At 48.7% G+C, this 22,989-nt stretch overlaps 2 protein-coding genes across 4 annotated transcripts in view; both read right to left on the minus strand.

The window, feature by feature from the left end:
• Window positions 1-743, minus strand: part of BCL7A (BAF chromatin remodeling complex subunit BCL7A) — a 31,084-nt gene extending 30,341 nt beyond the window's left edge. Inside the window, exon 1 of one of the 2 annotated variants that reach the window (XM_086681604.1) lies at window positions 486-743. In XM_086681604.1, the coding sequence (XP_086537730.1) occupies window positions 486-577 (92 nt within the window). In that variant the 5' untranslated portion in view covers window positions 578-743. The remainder of the gene's footprint in view (window positions 1-485) is intronic. The other variant, XM_086681605.1, reaches the window with a different exon arrangement.
• A 12,177-nt stretch (window positions 744-12,920) lies between these two features.
• CFAP251 (cilia and flagella associated protein 251) overlaps window positions 12,921-22,989 on the minus strand; it is a 69,060-nt gene continuing 58,991 nt past the window's right edge. Inside the window, exons 20-22 of one of the 2 annotated variants that reach the window (XM_025933215.2) lie at window positions 16,019-16,247; window positions 14,509-14,610; window positions 12,921-13,189 (exon numbers count right to left, since the gene is read on the minus strand). In XM_025933215.2, coding sequence (XP_025789000.2) covers window positions 13,053-13,189; window positions 14,509-14,610; window positions 16,019-16,247 — 468 coding nt within the window. In that variant the 3' untranslated portion in view covers window positions 12,921-13,052. The remainder of the gene's footprint in view (window positions 13,190-14,508; window positions 14,611-16,018; window positions 16,248-22,989) is intronic. The other variant, XM_086681607.1, reaches the window with a different exon arrangement.

The following is a 22,989-nucleotide window of genomic DNA, read 5'->3' on the forward strand; positions in this document are numbered from 1 at the left end:
CGCCGCCCGGGGCGCGCGGGGAGGAGACGGAGACGGCGGCGCCCCGCTCGGTGCCTGCACAATGGAGCTCGCGCTCTCCCCTCCGCCGCCGGCATCGCGGCCCCGGCGCGCGGGAAGCCGCTTTCATGTGACTTGCACAAAACGAAATGGCTTCTGGGGCCGGCCCCGAGCCCCCCTCCCGGGAGCCGAGCGCCGCGGCGGGGCCGGCCCGCCGCTCCACCGCCCGGCCCGGGGCGCCCCGCCGCCTCCAGGCTGCCGCCGCCACCGCGCCAGGTGGGCGACAGGCGCGAGCGCACCTGGGCAGCGGCCGCGGCCCCCGCCTCGCGCAGGTGACCCGGCTCGCGCGCCGCCCGCCGCTCCAACTCCCGGGCCCGCGGCCGGCCCGCGGCGAGGCGCCCGCCGGCTTTTTGTATGTGCTCCGGGGGTCTGGGGCGGCCGCGGCGCCGGGCGGGCGGGCGGGCGAGCGAGCAGGCGCCTCCGCTTACCATTTGCGCACTTTCTCGATAGCCGCCATGACCCTCTTGATATCATCTTTGGCGCGGCTCCTGGTCTCGGCTCGAACCGACCTGCCCGACATGGTTCTGGCGGGGAGAGAGAGGCTGGGGGAGCGCGCCCGCCGGGTCCTGCTCGCGCTCCGCGGCGGCCACACTCGCGCCCGCCCGCTCACTCACTCACACACTCACACACACACACTCTCTCACACACTCACACACACTCACACACATACACACAAAGCCGGAGCCGCCGCGCGCGCCCGGGGCCCAGTGCGCAAGCGCCGGGCGCCAGCTGCACCGAGCAGGGGGAGCAGCGCCGCCGCGGCCGCCAGCAGTGCGGCCTCCGGGCGCCGCCGCCGCCGCCGGCCAGCGCCGCGAGCCTCCTCGGCCCGCCCGGGGAGGCGCCCGCGACCCCCCGCTCCCCGGGGAGGCGGCTGGGGGCGCCCGGCGACCCCCGGCCCTGGGCGCGCGGAGTGGGGGGGGGGGCGGCCGGAGGCAGAGACACTCACTCGGAGGCCGCAGGTGCCGCGGGGTCCCCCGGGGAGGGCGCGCCGGCGGGGCGGCGGGCCGTGGAGGGGGCGCATTCCTTGGGAGCCAGCTCAGCGGCGGGTCCGCTGCCCCGGGTGTGTGGCAGCGGGTGCAATAACGCAAGTTTCCTGTGGGACTCCTGACTTCTCAGAGTTGAAGGCGGCGATTCGGGACGCGAGGTGCTCTCGGAAAGAGTTGGGAAACACGGATCTCTGCTGGTCCTCTGCCCTGTGCAAATACGCGAGCTAGGACGTCGCTTCCCTTTCCCTCGTCCTTTTGGAAAACTAGAGTCGGAGGAAAGGTGTCAGGGGCGAGGCGATGGCGAGACATTCGACCCTTGCCTATTAAATAGCTTTCCGTGCAGGAAAAGCTCAATGATTATCAGCATTTCAACAGGGCTTCTTCCTTTCCTTCTGGGGTTGCTCTCAGAGAGCGAGTCACGATTTAAATGGAAGCCACTCCTCACTGAAGTCCCAGGCTCAGACCAGGTGCTACCGCACAAGTGCAAATGACCCTAGCAGGTGTAATGGGCTGGCCGGCCTACAGGGAGGATTTTGAGGTAGCTTCTTCCCCATCATGCCTCAGGACAGCTCTTGGAAGAATCCCGGATAACCCAGGTGCCACATCTTTGTGTTCAGCTGCCCATAAACCGACTTGACCAGAGCTAATCCGTGCCCGGATGAATGCTAGGAAAAATGAGAGTGACCCTGTTAGCAAACCCAGACCCTTGGAGATAAACTAGCCCGACACAAGTCATTTTACCTGTGGGGAAACTGAGTCCCAGGAAAGCTCAAGGTCGCAGCCATAAACTGGATCCCAGACTCCTCACTCATTCTAGAACCAAGCAGTTACCCCTGAGAGTTTGGTTTTGGGGAGAAAAGCCACAGGGGAAATGGGTGCCTGATATGAAAAATAAGACAACACTTACCGTAGTGAATCATTCTGAGCATTATATCTAGGAAAGTAAGACACAGCAGGTCATAAAACAGAGATTTCTACTGTTGGCCCTCAGATGGCTTAGAGCCACAAAGAACTTCCGAATATGTATATTTGAAAAATAGGAAGATTTCTGGGGTGCCTGGCTGGCTCAGTCTGAGGAGCATGGTACTCTTGATCTCTGGGTAGTGAGTTCAAGCCCCATGTTGGGTGTAGAGATTACTTTAATAAATAAAACTTGAAAAAGTAAAATGGGAAGATGTCAAAAATTCAAATATCAACTAATAAATGGATGTGTGTATATGCACCCAATAAAGTATTATTCAGCCATTGGGAAGGAATGAGATCAACTTTGAAAACATAGTAAGTACAAGAAGCCAGTCACAAAAGAACAAATATTGTATGAGATACCTAGACTGGGGAAATCCATAGAGACAAAGCAGGTTGGTGGTTGCCAGGGGGTGGGAGTGGGGGTGGGGGAATAGAGAGTGACTTCCAAGGGGTTTGGGATTTCTTTTTGGGGTGATGAGAAAGTTCTGGAACTAGATAATGTTTCCTGTACACCATTGTGAATATACACTTAAGCATACTGAATTGTACACCTTCAAATGGTTACAGTGGTCAGTTTTATGTGTATTTCACCACAAGAAAAAGAAATCAAAATATCCAGCTTCTCCAGAAATAGCAGAAGGTCTGCAAACTGGTCCCCCAGTGCTACATGGTAACAATCAGCTGGAACTGAGGAGCCCTGTGCCTCTCAAAGCTCTTCAGGTCACCAATGTGTCACCAGGTCACTTTACTCATTGGCATTATCAGATGGCCCCTGAAGGTATTTGTGTTCTTGATCTCTGATTAAACTATAAAGCTTTCTACAAATGTTCTTTATAAATCTAGTATGTCACTTTTTATAGTTCCCTGTCCCCTGCAGATATTTTTAACCTTTCTTTCAACAAAGCACAGTTGTGGTGTAGTCTGTGGTAATTCTAACATTTGAAGTACCTGAGGGTCTGTTTCTCCTAGTTCTTGCTCATGGTGTCCTATTTCCTTGTGATCTGTCTGGTTCTCTTTGACCATGCTGGACACTGTATTTTAAAATTTATTTAGAGGAATAATTTGAGGCCTAGGATGAAGTTACCTTCCTCCACAGATGATTTACATTTCCTCCTGCCAGGCTCCCGAGGGCACTGCTATTCCAGGACTATCTAAGTTCAGGGCTCATGGGTCCCTGGACCACCCTGATGATGCAAATATATGCTGCCCTATTGAGCAAGTCTGGTTTGCTTATTGTACCCTGGGGGGTGGGGGGGTGGGTGTCAGTGACATAAGCAGCTGGCTAACAGATCTGCACTTCCCAACTCTGAGTTCAGTGACCCTGTGTTGATGGTTTGAAATCAACTGTGGCAGGAGTATTTACACTTATGGAAGTTGGCAAATTCTGTATATAAGGATCCTTTCCTCAACCCCACCCAGAGCTGGTTGGTGAACATTTACCAGAATACCACTGGTGGAGCTCAGTAGGGTCTCAAATTATTGTGGGGGAAAGTCTCGTCTCCCACCTGGACTTTTATTTTTGGCCTCTTGCCTCAAAAAACCACTCACACTGGGGTTCGAATATGCTAGACTTGACAAATCTCTGCAGGGTTAAATGGCTTCTTTGCTGGGTTCTCCTCCAGGGTTCTCTTCTTCCTTCCATTTCAGCTACTCCTTACTATTTAGACTATTCCTTATTTTTAGATTGAGAGTTCATCTGAATACCTACCTAGTTACCAGAAACTGGATGTCGGGCTGTCTCTGAATATTAGTTATTATTCTAGAGATGTTAAAAAAGAGATCATACGGTTACAGAAGTGAGTTATTTAGTTATGGCTTGTGTCTTAGCCTCTCTTTGCCTCATCTGTAAAATGGGATGAAAAGAACACCACCTGCCTCATGGAGCTGTCATGAGAATTAAACACAGTATCTGTCAAGCACATAGAACAGTGCTTGGCACATAGTAAGTGCTAGAGACCGGAGAGTATTTGTTAAATAAAGGACCTGGGTGATCCTTTGCACCTTTATGACCTATACTAGGAACTGAAGTCCAGCTACCCCTCTTTCTGGGCTGCCAAATTCAACCCTTAATCCACTGTTGCACAGGGAGGAGGTTGGAGGAGGTTTCCACCTCTGGAGGGTGATACGAAATTGTGAGTGCAGGCCCGGCTCTTGCTTCTTGGCAGCTTTGGTCCTCACCTAGCAACTTGCAGGAGCAGGTTGTTTTCATAAACAGAGGTGCTTTGGTGTTTGGGGAGCAGGCCATTAGCAAAACCCAGCAAAGGGGGAGAACTGAAGAGAATGCTCCAACCACAGAATGGTTCCTCAGAGACAGGAGCCAAAGGGTGTGCTGCAGGGTATGAAACCTCCCTCCTATTATAGAAAAGGACACGAAAACTCAGAAGCCACACAGCCAGTTAGCAAGCAGGGTTCTGGCCAGAACCCTGCTCTCGTATTGTGGTCTCTGGGATTCCCCACTCCACATCCATCATAAAGTTGGTAGTTGGAAATCAACATGGCAGGAATGTTGACACGATGGAAACTGGCAAGTGCTTTTCATCAGGACCCTCCTGTCCCTCCTCTTTCCAGAGCTGGTTGGTGAACATTTACCAGCCTACCACTGGTAGAGCCTAATGGGGTCTCAAATGATCGTGGGGGAGATCTCCCCTATAGTGTGGGCCTTATGATAGACTGGGGAGACCTTGGAAAAAAAATTTGTTTTGACAAACCAGATGCTGCAATCTGCCTCTCCGTGTCTTTCTTCCCTAAAACTACAACTGTAAAAATTGTCACCAGCTCAGACACTAGTGAATCGGCAGTTTGCATATCCATCCATGCAGCCATTGGCTTGCCCAGAAGCTGAGTCACTTGAGGTCGCATAAAAATAAAGAGATAGTGGACATGAAGTGCTTTGAAACATTCATGTGTTCAAAGGTGAGTCAGTGTAGGCCAGACGCTCTTCTAACAACAAGTGATTAAACACAGGATGTCTGCTGAGGACCCAGTGACTCGGAACAAAGTTAGAGATCTGTCCACAAACAGGCTTGGTGAGTTCTCAGGTCAGGAATCTAGAAGGCTGCCCAGATGCCTTTTGCCTCCTTCCTGCATGCTGCCCAGCTTCTGAATATCCTTCCCAGTTTTGGGTGAGCCTTTGGGGGTGAAGGCCAACCCCTCCCCAGAAGCTGTCTTCCTCTTCTCCCAAGGTGTTAGGTCCTGGGCATGGGTTGCAACCTTAGACTGGTGGATGGTTTAGCCAGTTGGTGTTTTTTTTTTTTTTTCTCTTTTTTTTTCCCTATGTTTGTTTGTTTGTTTACTTTGAAAGAGAAATAGTGTGGGCAGGGGAGGGACAGAAAGAGAGAGAGAATCCGAAGCGGGCTCTGCACTGACAGCAGAGAGCCTGATGCAGGGCCTTGAACCCATGAACCCATGAGATCATGACCTGAGCCAAAGTTGGATGCTCAACCGACTGAGCCACCCAGCCGCGTCTAGCCAGTTGGTTTTTTAAAATATTAGTTTTATGGAAATATAATTAGCATGCCATAAAATTCACCCTTTTAAAGTGGTTTTTAGTATGTTTGTACAGAGTTGTGAAACCATCACCACAGTTATTTTTAGAACATTTTTGTCATCTGAAAAAGAGATCCTCTCTCCACCCAAGGTTAGAGGCAGTTACAGAAAGCCACAAATCTACTTCTTGCCCCTGTGGATTTGCCTATTCTGGGCATTTCACACAAATGGAACATGCGATGCGTCCTTTTGTGTTTGGTGTCTTAGCGTATTTTCAAGGTTCATTCGTGTTGTAGCGTATGTACTAATATACTTCATTCCTTTTTATGGCTCAATAATATTCCATTGCATGTGTGGATTTACCACATTTTGGTTATCTAGGCATTCACCGATGAACGCTGGGATGTTTCTTCCACTGTTTGGCTCTTGCGAACACGGTTACTATGAAAATTACCATACAGGTCTTTGTACAGATGTGTCTCTTGCCTGTGTATACCGAGGAGTAGAACTGCAGGGCCATATGGTAACTCTGTGTTTAACATTTTGAGCAGCTGGCAGACTGTTTTCCACAGCAGCGGTGCCATTTTATGTTCCCACCAGCAATAGACTAAGGTTCCAACTTCTCCACATCCTTGCCAACACTTGTTTTTTTCTTTTTTCTTTTAGCCATCCTAGTGGGTGTGGAGTGGATCTCACTGTGGTTTTTTTTTTTTTTTTTTTTATTGTTGAGGGAGTGTAGGGGCCGTGGAAAAATGACTTACAGCAAAAGTGGCCCCTGTAGAGCCCCAGAGGATTGGAGGCACTGAGCTCACACATCTGGCCTTTTTTTCGTTCTTAAAAAAAAAAAAAAAAAATGATTACTTTTTAATTTTTTTAATGTTTATTTTTAAGAGAGACAGAGCATGAGTGGGGGAGGGGCAGAGAGTGAGGGAGACAGAATCTGAAGCAGGCTGCAGGCTCTGAGCTGTCAGCACAGAGCCGGACTCAGGGCTCGAACTCACAAACCAGCTAAGTCGGCTGCTTAACCGACTGAGCCACCCAGGTGCCCCTGGCCTTCTTTGGTTCTTGCTCATTTCAGAACTTGCTCATCTTCCACTAAAGCTAACCAGCTTCTGATACGCTGCAAATCAAAGATCATGACTGATAGCATACTGAGGTTGCCCCTTAGTCTTTACACTTCTTTATGCTTCTGAATTGCGTCTTGTTGCAATCCTTTCCTTCTCCCCCAAATACCAGAATACTCTCCTTGCTGTTGTCCCTTTGCCCAGCCATCCCCTCCTGCCCATCACCCAGTCCTACCTCTCCAACATGCAAATGTAATCCATTTCTCCTCCTTTACTTTAATCTTCAAGTTTAACCTCCTTGTGCAAGGCCATCCCTAATGTAACCATTGCTTTCTCTGGGTTGCTCTCCTGCCCCCACTCCCAGAGACCCCTCAGATTGGCTTAGAGTGCCTCATTTATGTAATTTCTCCTCTACCTACCCTGATCTCCTCCTCCTTCCCATCCCATCTGCTCCGATGCCCCTATATCACGTCACAAAATACTGTCATTATCATTGGCATGTCTGTTTCCCTCACTACAATGTAACCTTCTTAAGGGCAAGAACCATGCTTTGTGCTACAGTGTATCCAGGGCTTAGCATGCTGCGTTGACCCTGGGGTCGCTTAGTGAGGATCTGCAGGCTGCAAGTTATTGCCATCCCAGCGTTTAGTCTACAAAAGTGGAAAAGGTAGAGGTGGCCAACAGGACACAGGAAGGGGTAAGTGGCATGCATTTGCTGATGCTTTACTGCATAGCAGGCTGCCTTCGGGCAGTTGCCAGCGACTAGGGGAATGTATAGTTCAACATGATTGTTGATGAAGGAACAAGATCACTGAGAAAACTGTGGTCATGTTTAAAAAAAATATTGAGGGGTGCCCGGGTGGCTCAGTCGGTTAAGCGTCCGACTTTGGCTCAGGTCATGATTTCACAGTCTGTGGGTTCGAGCCCCGCATCGGGCTCTGTGCTGACGGCACAGAGCCTGGAGCCTGCTTCCGATTCTGTGTCTCCCTCTCTCTCTGCCCCTCTCCTGTTCATGCTCTGTCTCTCTCTGTCGCAAAAATAAATAAAAACATTAAAAAAAATTTTTTTTAAATATTGAAATCTCTGGAAAACTAAGGAAGATGAAGAGATGCCAACTCGGGACATGAGGTTTAGGAAGCCAAAGCCCACAGTCAGCATTCCTACCTTTGGCCTGTGTCATGTGAAAGAATACGTCAGCTTCAGGGCTGGCTCCACGCGTGACCTCGTTCTGGTCTTCCCTGGGATCGTCTATCCCACATCGAGACTCTGGATAAAAGAAATGAGAGTGGCCAGATCTTCCATCTGGAAGAGTCGACTAGCCTCCTTCCTCCTGCGGCTTGTTCACATGAAAACGTTCCTCCTCCGGCTCCCAAGGAAGACCCACGTAATGGTAGCACTGAAGGAATACTAGAGATCCTTCTAGACCCCTGAGGACCTCGTCTCGAGCCCACATCCCCCTCTGTGTTCCCACCACACAAACCTTGGCTCCACTGAATGCTTCTGGCTTTGGTGCACACTGTCCTCTCTGTCTGGGATGTTCTCTCCTGTCTCTTTCCATGACTGGCTCTCAACATCGATGTCTCCTCTTTGGAGAGACCCTCCCTGACCACCCTAACTAAAGCACATCCCCCTCTTGGTATTCTATGTCACAGAGTCTGGGCCTTGTCTTTAAGACTCTGAGCATAATTTGCAATGACATATTTACGTGCTTGTGTAACATGAGCTCCCTAAAGACAACGGCCGTGCCTGTCTTGTTTACAACGGCACACCCAGTGCCAAAGCAGTGCTAGCATGCAGGAACTATTTGCTCAATTCATGAATGGACAAACGGATGCACGAAGCCCATCTGTGAAGAAATCAGGCGCTCACAGAGGAGAAGCGAGGCAGCAGCCAGTCCCTTAGATGGGACTCTGGGTTTGCCACAGCCCCACGTCTCCCCCATGTTGGAGCCGGTGCTCAGGGTGTCCTCTGTGCTTCAGACCCCAGGACCACGGTACCACCCAGTACTCCCTTTTCCGGGGCAGGTGTGCTGGTGGGCTGGGGGAACTCGCACCTTGCAACGCACACTTCTGCCATGTTGGAAGGGCTGGCAAAGGAGCATGAACTAGTTCCGAGGAACCAAACCTGCTCCCCTCCCAGAGAGAACACCCCCACTTGCTCTAAAGAGTAAGATTTAGAGGGGCGTCTGGGTGGCTCAGTTGGTGGAGCGTCTGACTTGGGCTCAGGTCATGATCTCAGGGTTTGTGGGTTCGAGCCCCACGTCGGGCTCTGTGCTGACAGCTCAGAGCCTGGAGCTTGCTTTGGATTCTGTGTCTCCCTCTCTCTCTCCGCCCCTCCCCTGCTCACACACTCTCTCTCTCTCTCTTTCAAAAATGAATAAACTTAAAAAAAAAGTAATCTCTTCCCCCAATGTAGGGCTCAAACTCATGACCCCAAGATCAAGAGTCACAGGCTCTACTGACTGAGCCAGCCAAGCGTCCCAGAGTGTTTGGTTGTTATTGTTGTTGTTTTGTTTGTTTTCCTTTAAGCTAAGCTAGCAGAGGGTAGTTCTTTTTAAAAAAATTTTTTTTTAACTTTTTATTTTTTGAGAGTCAGAGAGAGACAGCATGAGCGGGGGCGGGGCAGAGAGAGAGAGGGAGACACAGAATCCGAATCAGGCTCCAGGCTCTGAGCGGTCAGCACAGAGCGCGATGCGGGGCTGGAACCCACAAACCGTGATATCGTGACCTGAGCTGAAGTTGGACTCTCAACCGACTGAGCCACCCAGGCGCCCCAGGACACAGATCTTTCCAAAAAGACCCTTCTTGTCTGTAGTGCCTGGAAGCACAGCAGAGGCTCATGGCCACAGAGGATGGACAGCAAGAGGTAACACAAAAGCAACCAGCCCTGACTGGCTTCGGGAGTGTTTGCTTGGGAACAGAGAGGCGTAGGGCAGAGCACGGAAACCATTCCGGGGCGACTGACTCAGAGAGGTGGGGTGTGTGTGTGTGTGTGTGTGTGTGTATACACACATATATTTAACTTTTAATTTTGAGATAATTTTAGATTTACAGGGGAGTTGCAAAGGTAGGACAGAGTTCCCACGAGCCCTTTGCCAGTTTCCCAGGTGTGTACCCCCATGTAACCACCATATAGTGATCAAAACGAAGACATTAACATTGCTCCAATGCCGTTAACTCATCTACAGACCTCACCTGGAGTGCACGGTTTCCCCGTGTCGCCTCCTGTCCCGGACATCCCTTCCGGGGTCCCATTTTGCACTTCTCCACCATGTCTCCTTAGTCTCCTCCCATCGGAGGAGACTTGCTCGTCTTGACCTTGACGGGATTGGAGAGCATGTCGGTTTGGTCTGGTTGTTTGTATGGATGCACTGTATTTGTAAAACTCTGTTGGGATGAGGGATCCTGGCCTAGGGGTACGGCAGATGGAGTTTTCACTGCAGGTTAAGAATGGTTTTCACATTTTTAAATGGTTGAAAAAAAATCGAAAGAAGGTGATTTTGTGATAGGTGGAGATGATCGTAAAATCCAAATTTCAGTGTCCATTAAGTAAACTTGGTTGGAACACAGCCACAATCATTCTTTTCTGGATGGTCTGTCATTGCCTTTGTATTCCGATGGGCAAGTCAAGGAGTTGTGACAGAGCCATAAGGCCTGCAGAGCCTTGACATTTACCCTCTGGCCCTTTACAGAGAAAGACCCCAGTGGAGAGAGCCTGGCAGGACCTGGAGCTCACCTTTGCTCTAAAGCAAAGCCAGCTATTATTAAAGAGCTGTGAGTTCATCCATCCAGTCATTCCACGGATACTTACTGAGGGCCCATTGTCAAAACCAGCAGGCACCCCTATTCAGGCAGGTGCTAACAAAGCTAAAACTTCGGAACTGGAGGAGGTTAATGCTCATCAATCATCTGCCCAGGTCTCAGGTGCAGGTGTCCTGTAATAATAACAAGTCACTGCCCCATTTTGAGCTCTGCCTTATGCTGGTAACACTTTCCTTGCACCCTCTCCTTTAATCCTCTCAACCACCCAGGAGAATTCCAGGAGGAAACTGAGGTTTAAGAGATTAGATTAGCCACACCCAAGGGTGCATAGGGAGCCACTAAATGGCAGGAGCAGCAAATGAGCCCAGTCAAGCCCCTGGGCTTCCAGAGCAGATGGTGTCCAAACAAAACCCTCACCATGCTTGGGAAGAGCCTCGGGGTCTGGAGCAGAGGGAGTGGGGTGGGGAGGCTGCTGGTGGTTCCTGAACTCTAGAAGCAACAAACCAGGATGGTTTGGTTGGTCAGTAGCCAGAGACCCCATCTGAAATAGCGTTCTTCCCAAAGAGCATAACAATCTTCAGTCTTGATGTTCAAGCCCAACGATTATCCTTCTTTGGTCTTTTCCTCGCTCTTCTTCTGGCGTCGCTGCTCTGCCATGCACACCGCGGGAGAGTCTGGGTGCTCTGCTCACTTGGCAGGGAGGCTGTCCTCCACTCCCTTCCCTGAGTGGGGACACTGATGTCCTACATCCCATGTGGCCAGTAGGTGGGGCCTGCCAGGAATGGGAGGCAAAGGGCCTCCTGGTGCTGAAAGGCGCACAGGTCCTCTCCGTGTGGGTCAAACGGGTTGAGAGACACCCAAACAAAAGCACTTGCAGAAAGGGGCCCTGACGGTGAGAAGGGCGCCCCCTGGCCAAGCTGGGCTGGGAGCGGTTGGGAACACTATTGACATGAATGCTGCTGTCCCCTGGGGTTCTGGCCTTCCTGGGTGAACGTCAGAGCCAGGGCCTCACCCCCCCACCCCCACCCCGCCCCCCGTACTGACCTGGAGACGCAGGAAGCCGGATCGACACAGCGTGATGGTGGTTCCAGCTCACGGGTCCAGCCACAGTGGGTCCTCCTGGTCACTGGCCAGTTCTGCTCCAGACAGTGATGCCAGTACATGTAGTCGATCAGAACGAAATCAGTGTGCCGGATTTAATGAAAGAAGCCCTGGCTGGTGTCCGGACAGCATCCCATTCTGAGTAATTTTTTTGAAGAGAACAGTCATCTGAGAGTTTCCTGTTCCCTAAAATGTCCCCAGGAACTTTTTAACTGGCTTGGTAATATGTCTCCTAAGCCTTTAGCAGCTGCAAAATTGATTCATAAAGCATGTTTGGTTTTTTCTTCGGTCTTGTTTTATTTCGCCTTTTTTTTTTAAAAAAAAAAAGAACAAAATGTAAACCAGGTTGCAAAGCCCTGGCCACACAACCTGACGAGAAGGCGCCTGTGGGACCCTGGCCCACGCCGCCCGTCCCAAGGTCATGGTGACGCAGCCGGGTTTGGGGTAGATGGTTCTGTTCTATGTTCCCAGGCGTTCCAAAGACTCACTGAGGCCACGTCTCCAAGAGGACCCCACGCAGCAGGGAGGACGAAGCTACTGCCATTTACTTCTCTTGCATACACTGTGGTCCTTAGCAAGAAGGGCCTTTAGGGGGTCAGAGATGTCATCTCACGTGCCAGCGCCTGTGGGGAAGGGCCCGGTTTGGGTGGGAGGGTGCGATGGGCTCAGCGTGCGTACAGAACAACACCTGGCACTTGTATCTGAATGAGAACTCATCGCTGATAACAAATCTCTAAAATCAGACCATAACTTTCATCTGTTTGCACAATGATGATACTCTATTCTCAAGGTCAGAACACTGCTGAAAACTTAGCAGCGTGTCTTAAATGTCCCCCGAGCTGGGGAGCTGGGCCCCGTTTGTGCCCACTACGTGCTTGGGAGCCCTGTGGAGGGGGCGTAAGGCAGCGGCCGATCATCCAGGCCTGTGGGAGGGGTGTGGGGGGGAGGGGAGGCTCACAGACTCCAGTTGGCGAGTTCTGCCCCCACCCCGCAGGCCTGGCCGGTGGTTTCTGGTCCAGGTGCTGCACACACACCGGGCCCCAGGGGTGCTTTTTTGCATTCTCTCTGGCAGTTGCCACCGGGGTTAGGCATGGCCGGTGAAGCTCTCCATAACGGCCGCACACAACTGCTTAGTTGTTTTGCTGATGAGAAGGCACGAGCGGGAACTCTCAGGAGCTCAGAACACCCAGCAACCCCCCCGCCGGTCAAACAGCAGGCAGGGGCGATCCCCATTAGACCATATGATGCCAAGGGTCCGGGGAGGGGGAGGGAATAAGGCCGCACGTGTCCCTAGGAAGGCCTACGGCAGCTGGAACCCTTCTCTGCCCCCCAGGGACCAGCCACCTGCCTGTCCTGTTCAACCCCACTCAGGCAGCACTGCCTTGGACAGAGCAGACAGCCATCATTCTCCAGCCACCATTCACATCCAGCTGCCAGTGTGTTTTTTGCCTCCACCCACTCTTCTGTTTGAGAAACAGTGGAATGTCCAACTTCGTGAATTCCGTTGCTTAACCGAAATTTCCTTTTAATGTCTAAATGTTCCAAAGATTAGGGTGGGGGCAGGGAAATACAGGGAAGCAGTGCCTCTTGGGGGGGGGGGGGGGACCCGCACACACAAAGTCCTTTGTGCCTCAAACATTCCTCACAACTTCACTGACCAGAGGATCTTGTGTGAAATCTTGTGAAATGGTTAGGCCAAGAATGTCAGTCGTGAATATTTCTGCAGTGATTTCGTCTGGAAGTTGTTCTTCAAAGCAGATTTCTGAACCTAGCCAAACAAGAAAACAAAACAGATGCCTTCATAATGATGAGGTTTCTAACTCAGAAGCACGTTCCAAAAATACAAGGAACCGATACTGAACAAAAGTGAGAGGCGCTTTGTGCCCCGGTTTGTCTGGGAGTCCTTCAAAAGCCCCGGGTCGGTTTGGAGCACTCTCACCGAATCTCTGCAAACTTCATGGGAAAGCCTTAAACCACACGGTGTGGTTGATATACTGTTTGGAGACACCGAGGAACACAGCGTAAGTTACAGTCTGATGTCCTGAGGACACAGGGAATGGGGGAGGGGAGCTTGGAGGCTCGAAACGACCCCCTGGATACTGGAGTCTAGAACTGTCTGAGATCAAGAACTCTGTTTAATGTGACACTGGGATGGGCAATAACAGGAGAGGGAGAAGGAAGCCTGGAGGGGGGGGGTCTTTGCTCGTGACCCCAGTCTCGGTACCGGTGACGGGCTTTGACCACCAAGGGGCATCAGGCAGCGTCCTGGGCCTGGCAGTGGAGACACCCCCTCGGGCCCAGGAGAGCTGTTTACACTGGTTCCTCCAGAGCTTAAATTCCCAGCCTAACTTCAGGTCCATTTTCCTCCCTCCGGGGGACTAGAGAAGGAGGTGAGCAATCCTTAGGCAGGAAAGGAGGACGAGCTTTAAAAACTTCCAAGCACTGGGGCGCCTGGGTGGCTCAGTCGGTTAAGCATCCGACTTCGGCTCAGGTCACGATCTCACGGTCCGCGAGTTCGAGCCCCGCGTCGGGCTCTGGGCTGACGGCTCAGAGCCTGGAGCCTGCTTCCGATTCTGTGTCTCCCTCTCTCTCTGCCCCTCCCCCGTTCATGCTGTGTCTCTCTCTGTCTCAAAAATAAATAAACGATAAAAAAAAATTTTTTTTTAAAAAAGAAAAAAAAAAAAAAAACAACTTCCAAGCACTAGCAGCTCGAAGCTGGGCTTGTGCCTGTTTGTAGCCCTGTCCTTCTCTAAGTCTCTGACAACACGTCTCCTGAAACACCTTCCAAGCTGTACCTTCTCCCAGCGGCCAGTAGGCACGCACCCAAGCCGAAAAGATGCAGACCGGTCAGTGGAATAAAGGGCGGAAATAAGGCCAGAAGACACAGGATGGACAGCACACGGCAAACAAACGTGACCGCGCTCACTGGTCCTTCCTTGCTCGCGCTGGGGCCCCGGCAGACTTGCTTCGTTGTGGGCACAGTATGAAGGAGGATGGTTTGCACCAGTCAGGAGAGAGAAATACGCTTAAGTCTACGACAAATTAGTGAGCTCCGGCTGCAAGCCCGGGCAGGGTCAGGAACGGTACCTTTGATGGAGGAGGCTGCGGGCTCGGATTTCCACCCCTCGGGATTCAGTCCAAACAGCGTAGCAAAGCAGTCACACATCTCCTCCTCAGTCATGTGCTCACCTGAGTATCGTAAAACGAAAGAGCGTCCACTCCCACCCTTGGGGCTCCGCATAATGTCAGAGCTTAGCATCGTCATTCTGAGGTCTTAAAAGAGAATTATTCCACGATTTCCTTTCCTTGAGACACAAAAACAATCTACAGAGTCCCGTGTTAGACATATCCTTCCTTACACGGTGTTAGGACTAGTGTTGCTCATACAGAGAATAAGACAACTTTCTTTTTATTTTTAAGTTTATTTATTTATTTTGAGAGAGACAAGACAGCATGAGTGGGGGAGGGGCAGAGAGAGAGAGAGAGAGAGAGAGAGAGAGAGAGAGATTCCTAAGCAGGCTCCACATTGCCAGCGCAGAGCCCAATGCAGGACTCGAACTCATGAAACCGCAAGATCATGACCTGAGCCGAAACCAAGAGTCAGACACTTAACCGAAACCGACTGAGCCACCCAGGCACCCCAAAGACAACTTTATGATCAAGACTGTGCTCTGCTTCGTTTCATGTTCCCTCACACTAGAACCACCAGTTTGATGAAGAGGAAACTGTCACCCGAAGAGAAAGCCTACTTGACTTCCTCACATGCAATATTGAGGAAAACAGCAGGTAAAGAGGAAAAATCTTACACTGGTGTGGTTTTTATCTCACAATCACATCCCAGTGTCATAATAGCCCTGTGACATTGGTGGCTAGCACTTTCATTCATAAGTGAGGACACCGACTCAAGAGGTTCAGCAAGTTGGAACACAAATCAGAGTCTTAGGGGACCCGGGATGGCGCCCTTCCCATCACCCCGTGTTTGCCAGCTCTGTGGGTCAGCAGGTGGCATCCCTCATGGTTGAAGCCCCCGTCTGATTAAAGATGCCAGGGGGTCCAGGCACCTGGGTGGCTCAGTTAAGCATTGGACTTCAGCTCAGGTCATGATCTCATGGCCCGTGGGTTCGAGCCCCATGTGGGGCTCTGTGCTGACAGCTCAGAGCCTGGAGCCTGTTTCAGATTCCATGTCTCCCTCACTCTCTACACCTCCCCCACTCACACACTGTCTCTCTCTCTCTCTCTTAAAAATAAATAAACATTAAAAAAAAAAAAAAAAAGAGGGGCACCTGGGTGGCGCAGTCAGTTAAGCATCTGACTTCAGCTCAGGTCATGATCTCACAGTTCATGGGTGCGAGCCCCGCATCGGGCTCTGTGTTGACAGCTCAGAGCCTGGAGCCTGCTTCAGATTCTGTGTATCCCTCTCTCTCTGCCCCTCCCCAACTAGTGCTCTGTCTCTGTCTCTAAAAATAAACAAATAAATAAATAAATAAACGTTAAAAAAAAAAAAAAAAGATGCCAGGGGTCTGCCTCCCCAAACACAGTTCTCTCCAGTGGAAATGGCCCAAGAATGTGACAAGATATTCCCTATTTATGGATTTACCTTTCGTTAGAAGCAGTTTTAGGAAATCTTCTCTTCGTATAACCTTCTCTCCTTTTGAATTGGTAAAACCAAGGATGTCAAAGCTATGCTGAATGTCACGCATGGTGTTCCCGAAAGGTGGTCTGTGATTAAGGTAAACTTTGAAGAAATCTGGTAAGTTGATTTTGTCAATTAGCTTTCCAGTGTCTACATACTCACTAAATCTGATTTCATTAAACATATCTTCAATCTAGGGAAGAGATTGGAAAAAAAAAAAAAAAAAAGACCATGGTTAGCAGAAAAGACACTTTGACATACTTCTAAAAATTGAACAGTAACAGACAAATGTTTACAGTTAGCTGAAAACATATCTGTTAAGGGTTGATTATACCCCCAAGAAAGAGATGTTGAAGTCCTAACCCCCAGGACCTCAGACTGTGACCTCATTTAGAAAAAGGGCCGTGGCAGATGCAGTTAGTTAAGATGAGATCATACTGGAGTGGGACGGGTCTTTAGTCCATTGTGAATGGTGTCCTTATAAGAAGAGGAGAGAGACACACAGGGAGGGGATGGCCATGTGATGATGGAAACAGAGAGTGAAAAGATGTGGTTCAAGCCCAGGGCTGCTGGTAACCACCAGAAGCCAGAGGAAGTGAGGGAGGAAGGGTTCTCCCCTAAAGGTTTCACAGAGAATGTGGCCCTGCTGACAGCTGGCTTTATTCTGTGAGAGAATAAATTTCTGTTGGTTTAAGCCACCCAGTTGGTGATGTTTTGTTGCAGCAACACTAATATAGTGGTCAGTTTTTCAATACTATTAGCACGGCTACATTATTATCACCTCTTTCTCGCTTTGTGAGACAGATGTTAGTTTCGTTTAGAATTTAGAATCCTCACGGATTTGGAAATTAGCTCATAAGAATAAGCAGGGGCGTCTGGGTGGCTCAGTTAGTTAAGCGTACGACTCTTGATTTTGGCTCAGGTCATGATCTCAGTTTGCGGGATCGAGCCCAGCCTGGGGCTCCACGCTGACAGCGCACAGCCTGCTTGGGATTCTTGGTCTCTCTCTCTCTCTGCCCCTCCCCAGCTTGCTCTCTCTCTCTCTCTCTCTCTCTCTCTCTCTCAAAATAAATAAACCTTAAAAAAAGGAATAAGCAAATAATTCAACATGAAACTCAAATATAGGACCAATGGCCCTAATAAATTTCTTAAGACAATTAGCTGCACCATGATTTCAGTTTTTCACCATGTTTTTCCTTTTTCTCTTTTCCATTTTTATATATACAAAAGACTGTATGTAACTTATGGGGTATAATTAAAAAGTGAATACCTAAGAAGCAACCATTCATTGAAAAGATCAACAAAACTGATCAATCTTTAGCTAGAATAACCAAGAAAAAAAGAGAAAAGACTCAAATTACTAATATCAGAACTGAGAGAACACTAGTACCAACCTCTCAGAAATAAAAAGTATGAACAGCATGTTCAATTATAGTTCATTTCTATATATCTGTAACTGATGATGTTATAATGAGATAACTTAGATGAAACGAACACATTTGTAGAAAGACACAAATGACCAAAACTGACTCAAGAAGAAATAGAAACTCTGAACAGACCTATAACAAGTAAAGAGATTTAAAACTTCCACAAAGAAAAGCCAAGGACCAGAAGGCTTCCCTGGTGAATTCTACCAAATATTTTTTTAAAATACCAATTTTCCACAAACTCTCCCCCCAAAAAAAACAAAAACAAAACAAAAAAAAAAAAAAAAAACAGGAGAAAAGGGAACACGTCCCAATTCATTCTATGAGGACTGCTTTCTGATTTGGAAATTCATTGTGTATTTTCCAAATTTTCTAGGATGACAAAGAGTGCTGTCATGTCTGTGGATTCAAACAGAAATGTGGTGACCATTAATGTGGTCTCCACATCGGTCTCCTTATGTAACTGCCAGAACAAAAGACAGGGAGAAATATAAAAACAAATAAAACCACTCCTCACTGCCATCCATCTCTCTCTGTGCAGTATTTTTGTACCATGCACGTTGCAGGTGGCTGAAATTCAGAAACCCAAATTATACCTGGCAAAGGGCTAGAAGTGAGTAATTTATTTTAATATCTACATTAAAAAATTTTTTAACGTTTATTTATTTTTGAGAGAGACAGAGACAGAGCACGAGAAGAGGAGGGGCAGAGAGAAAGAGGGAGACACAGAATCCAAAGCAGGCTCCAGGCTCTGAGTTGTCAGCACAGAGCGTGACTTGGGGCTTGAGCCCATGGACTTCGAGATCATGACCTGAGCTGAAGTTGGATGCTTAACCAACTGAGCCACACAGGTGCCCCTTTAATATCTACATTTTATTAAAAAAAATTTTTTTTCAACATTTATTTATTTTTGGGACAGAGAGAGACAGAGCATGAACAGGGGAAGGGCAGAGAAAGAGGGAGACACAGAATCTGAAATGGGCACCAGGCTCCGAGCTGTCAGCACAGAGCCCGACGCGGGGCTTGAACTCACAGACTGTGAGATCATGACCTGAGCCAAAGTCGGACGCTTAACCGACTGAGCCACCCAGGTGCCTCTGTCTACATTTTAAACTAATATGTGTCCTAACAAGTTGTAGGGCTTGGAATTTTACAAAGAGAGAGAATAAGAGCCACAGAAAAGTAGGAAATAATTTTTTTTTTCCAGAACATGAACTCTGCTTTCATCTGTAGGAATGAATCAGGAATTGAATCTATACTTGTACACAATATTTATCAATAGGTAACCAATTTCTCCCTGTCCAATAAATTACATAGAAAAAAATCAGAAGAGCACCAGTTTGAAGAAACACCAAATATCAGACTGTCTGGGGCACCCTCATGTCTTGGTCTGGCCCCAACTATCAATAAGAAAATAAAAATCTTTTGCAGTCCAACCATCCAACCATAATTTCTATGAAAGATCTGAGGCACTTTCCATTTTTCCCCCATGGGTATAAAATATATATGTATATGTTTTGCAAAATTCTTATCATATATGTATATAATTTTGTATCCTGCTTCCCCCCCCCCCCCTTTAACACTGTATCTGAGTAATCACCTAGTATTTTCAAAGAAGCCATATATTTTCAATGCAACATTCCAGGAATGATCCTTAGACATAATATCATTGGTTACAGATACACATGAATTACAATCGATACTACGTACGTAGCTTTAAATTGTAACATCTTCCTATGGAATATTTATTGAGTTTATATTACGTACAGTTGCAAGTTAAATTATGTATAATTTTAGTTATAAATAAAACATGATCCACTACATATTATTTATACTTTGTACTATGTAATTTTAGTAGTATTATTATAAACATGTGCTACTATTTACTATGAGTCTCTACTCTGAGTAGAGACTAGGGCTAGAAGTATGACCTTTGATGATAGACCTAGGTTCCTAAATTCTGGTGTTCCCATTTTCTATGTGACCTTCTCAACTTCCTTATCTTGGAAAAGGGGGTAAGGGAGTTTTGAAGTTTATTGCAACAATATATTTAAGGTGCTAAACATAATGCCTAATACACAGTAAGCTCTCAACAGGCAGTAACTATTCTTATGATTATTATACTTTCTATGCCTTTGCTAATTACAATACATATAATTATAATATAAATTATAATTTATAGCTATAAATTACAAATTATATGTATAATCTATAATCACATAAATAATATAAACGATATATACAAATTATAAACGTAACATAACGATTTAACTCAATTCAGAACTATAAGGCTAACCCAAAGATACCAAAAAGTAACTCAAAAGTGGGAGTTACTCATACCCAGAGCGTTCCAAAGATCTCAGGGAACATTCTCAGCACAAACCATTGAGTAGGTGATTCACCTCTTACTCTCTTTTCCCATATGACTGATCAAGAATCATAGCTCGATGGGGCGCCTGGGTGGCTCAGTCAGTTGGGCACCAGACTGTGGCTCAGGTCATGGTCTTACAGTTCGTGGGTTCAAACCCCGCGTCGGGCTCTGTGCTGCCAGCTCAGAGCCTGGAGCCTGCTTCGGATTCTGTGTCTCCCTCTCTCTCTGCCCCTCCCGCACTCTCTCTCTCTCCCTCTCAAAAATAAACATTGAAAAGAAGAAGAAGAAAGAAAGAATCACAACTCGAAAAACAAAGTTGGCAGCTTCGGCATCATTGACATTTCTTTCCTGAGCCTCCTTTGCAAGTGTTGGTTGAAAAGGCACGTCTAAACAAAGTTCACGCTTGGGAGAGGAGCCTTGGAGATGGACTAGAACGCCGAGAGCCTTCCCTACGCTCCAGTGTGAAGCCGACCCCGCTGCCCTGCCTCTGCTTGGCTTCAGCCAGCCCTTTGTTGGCATTCTCACGCCGGCCCTCCCTCCACTAAGGCAGTGTTTCATTTGGGTCACTCGGGGACCTTTAAACATTCTGAGCCCCAGACCCTGTTCCCAGAGATCCTAAATGAATTCGTCTGGGGTAGAGTATGAGCAGTCATATTTTATAAAAGCTCCTCAGGGGATCTGAATGTATGGCCAGGGTTGAGAAGCATGGCTTTAAGGCAGGGGTTCTCAACTTTGTCGGGGGTCAAAATGACCAGGAGGGCTTATTAAAACAGATGGCTGGTCCCGCCCCCAGACTGATTCAGTGGGTCTGGGATGGAGGGGGAGGGGGGCAGCTGAGAATGTGCATTTCTTATAGGTCTTCAGGTGATGCCAATGCCCCTGGTCTGGGGGCCACATCATGGAGAACCACTGCTCTTAGACCACATCGCTTCTGCAGAGGTGATACTCGTGCCAAAAAGCCTTGTGATTTTCACTGGAGAGGAGTGGTGGCGGGCAGCTGTGAACTTGTTCTTGCTTTGGGCCCACACCTCTCTCCTCCATTAAGCTGTAGTGATCATTTTCGTGTCTATTTCCTCAGCAGCTTCAGAGCCTGGCAGTTGTAGGGACCAGAGAAATAAGAAAGAAAACAAAACAAAACAAAACAAACAATGCAGGCACGAGTGAGATCATGGGAAAATTTTTCTTTTTTTTTTTTTTAATTTTTTTTTTCAACGTTTATTTATTTTTGGGACAGAGAGAGACAGAGCATGAACGGGCGAGGGGCAGAGAGAGAGGGAGACACAGAATCGGAAACAGGCTCCAGGCTCTGAGCCATCAGCCCCAGAGCCCGACGCGGGGCTCGAACTCACGGACCGCGAGATCGTGACCTGGCTGAAGTCGGACGCTTAACCGACTGCGCCACGAGGCGCCCTGGGAAAATTTTTCTTAAAATATGCCAAAGGCTGGGGCGCCTGGGTGGCTCAGTCGGTTCAGCGTCTTGACTTCAACTCAGGTCATGATCTCTTGCGGTTTGTAAGTTCGAGCCCCACGCTGGGCTCTGTGCTGACAGCTCAGAGCCTGGAGCCTGCTTCGGATGCCGTCTCCCTCTCTCTCTCTCTCTGCCCTTCCCCTGCTTGCATGCTTGCTCTCCCTCTCTCTGTCTCTCTCAAAAATAAACATTAAAAAAACCAAAATATACAAAAGGCTTATTTAGAATAACCAGTTACTGCTCTTGTTAGTGCAATTTACTAGAAGTTACCGAGCATTTGGTTTAGTGCTAGGTGAATGAAAGGCAAGACACTTAGTGATTCCAGGATAGCCCTACACTCTAGGACTTTATGGTCAGCAAATATCTATTAAGCACCTGCTAGGTGCCAAGCACCGGTCTGGGCCCTGTGAAGAGACACGCAAGAGATCTTAGAATCTTGTTTCAGCATCGTGTTTTATAAATTATGCTTTCTAACCTCCCTGTTAGGCGGTGAGGAACATAATACATTGGAACCGAGGCCTTCCTCACTGTACAAGCGGGCTCCCGGTGTGGGTCAGTGTCTTTTGTGCTGGTTTTATAGGCTCGCAGGCTGGGAGGCCTCTCCCTGCTCCACGCGCCTGCCTCCCGACGCAGGGTGCTCTCTAGAACCTCCTCTGCAGGTGAGGAGCCTGTCTCATCACAGCGCACGTCTTCTCCTCTCCCGGGACCCCTTCGAGTGCTTCCACACTGCCCTGGGCAGGGAAGGAGGGGCACAGAGGAGTAGGGTTCAGGGCTGGGCAGCCTCACTGCACAGTCACATCTGGAGACACTCCTGCTATTTATGAATTGCTCCGTGACTCACAGCTGCCCCCCGCTTCCTCCAGGAACTATATTTGGACGACAGCTGCCTTTCTCCAGGAGTAGGACATGCCACACCCACTGGATGCAGTCCCAGGCCATCCCTTGGTGCGCGGCCACCACGCTTTCTCCCTGCTGTCTGGGGTGAGGTGACCCAGAAATGAGAACACCACCCATTCCAGGGCCCTTTATGGTGGTGACCTTCACTGAGCCCCTCATCGGAGCCCAGGTGTCAAACACTTCCAGGCACTGACTCCAGGAAATGGTTTTAAAGGCTTTCCAATCTAGATGACACTTTCTCCAGCTCATCCCAAACCTACAGTGAGGGCTTGTCAGCTAAGCGCTCACAGCTCTTCAAAGTCCTGCTTCCTTGTAGCTGTGCCCAGAAACAGGGGATAGGTCCTGGTTCCAGTCAAGAAATAGCATAGATGGAAACCAATCTGGCAGTCCTCAAACATAGGGTTATTGGCACAGCAATTCTACTCCTAGGGACGTACGCGAGAGAAAATAAAACATAGCTCTACACAAAACCTTGTGCACAAATATTCATAGCAGTATTATGCGTAACAGCCAAAATGTGGAAACAACCAAATGCCCATCATTTGATGAGTGCAAAAATAAAACGTGGCACATCCATACAAACGAACAGAATATTAATCAGTTATAAAAAGGAGTGAAATGCGGACACCTGTTACCACATGGGTGAACCCTGAAAACATGATGCTCAGTGAAAGAAGCCAGTCACAGAAGACCACATAGTATGATTCCACTGATATGAAACATCCAGAACAGACAAACCCATAGGGACAGGAAGGAGATTGGTGGGTGCCAG

The sequence above is a fragment of the Puma concolor genome, chromosome D3, assembly GCF_028749965.1.
Source record: "Puma concolor isolate L17-30 chromosome D3, mPumCon1.1.hap2, whole genome shotgun sequence".
Classification (NCBI taxonomy): domain Eukaryota; kingdom Metazoa; phylum Chordata; class Mammalia; order Carnivora; family Felidae; genus Puma; species Puma concolor.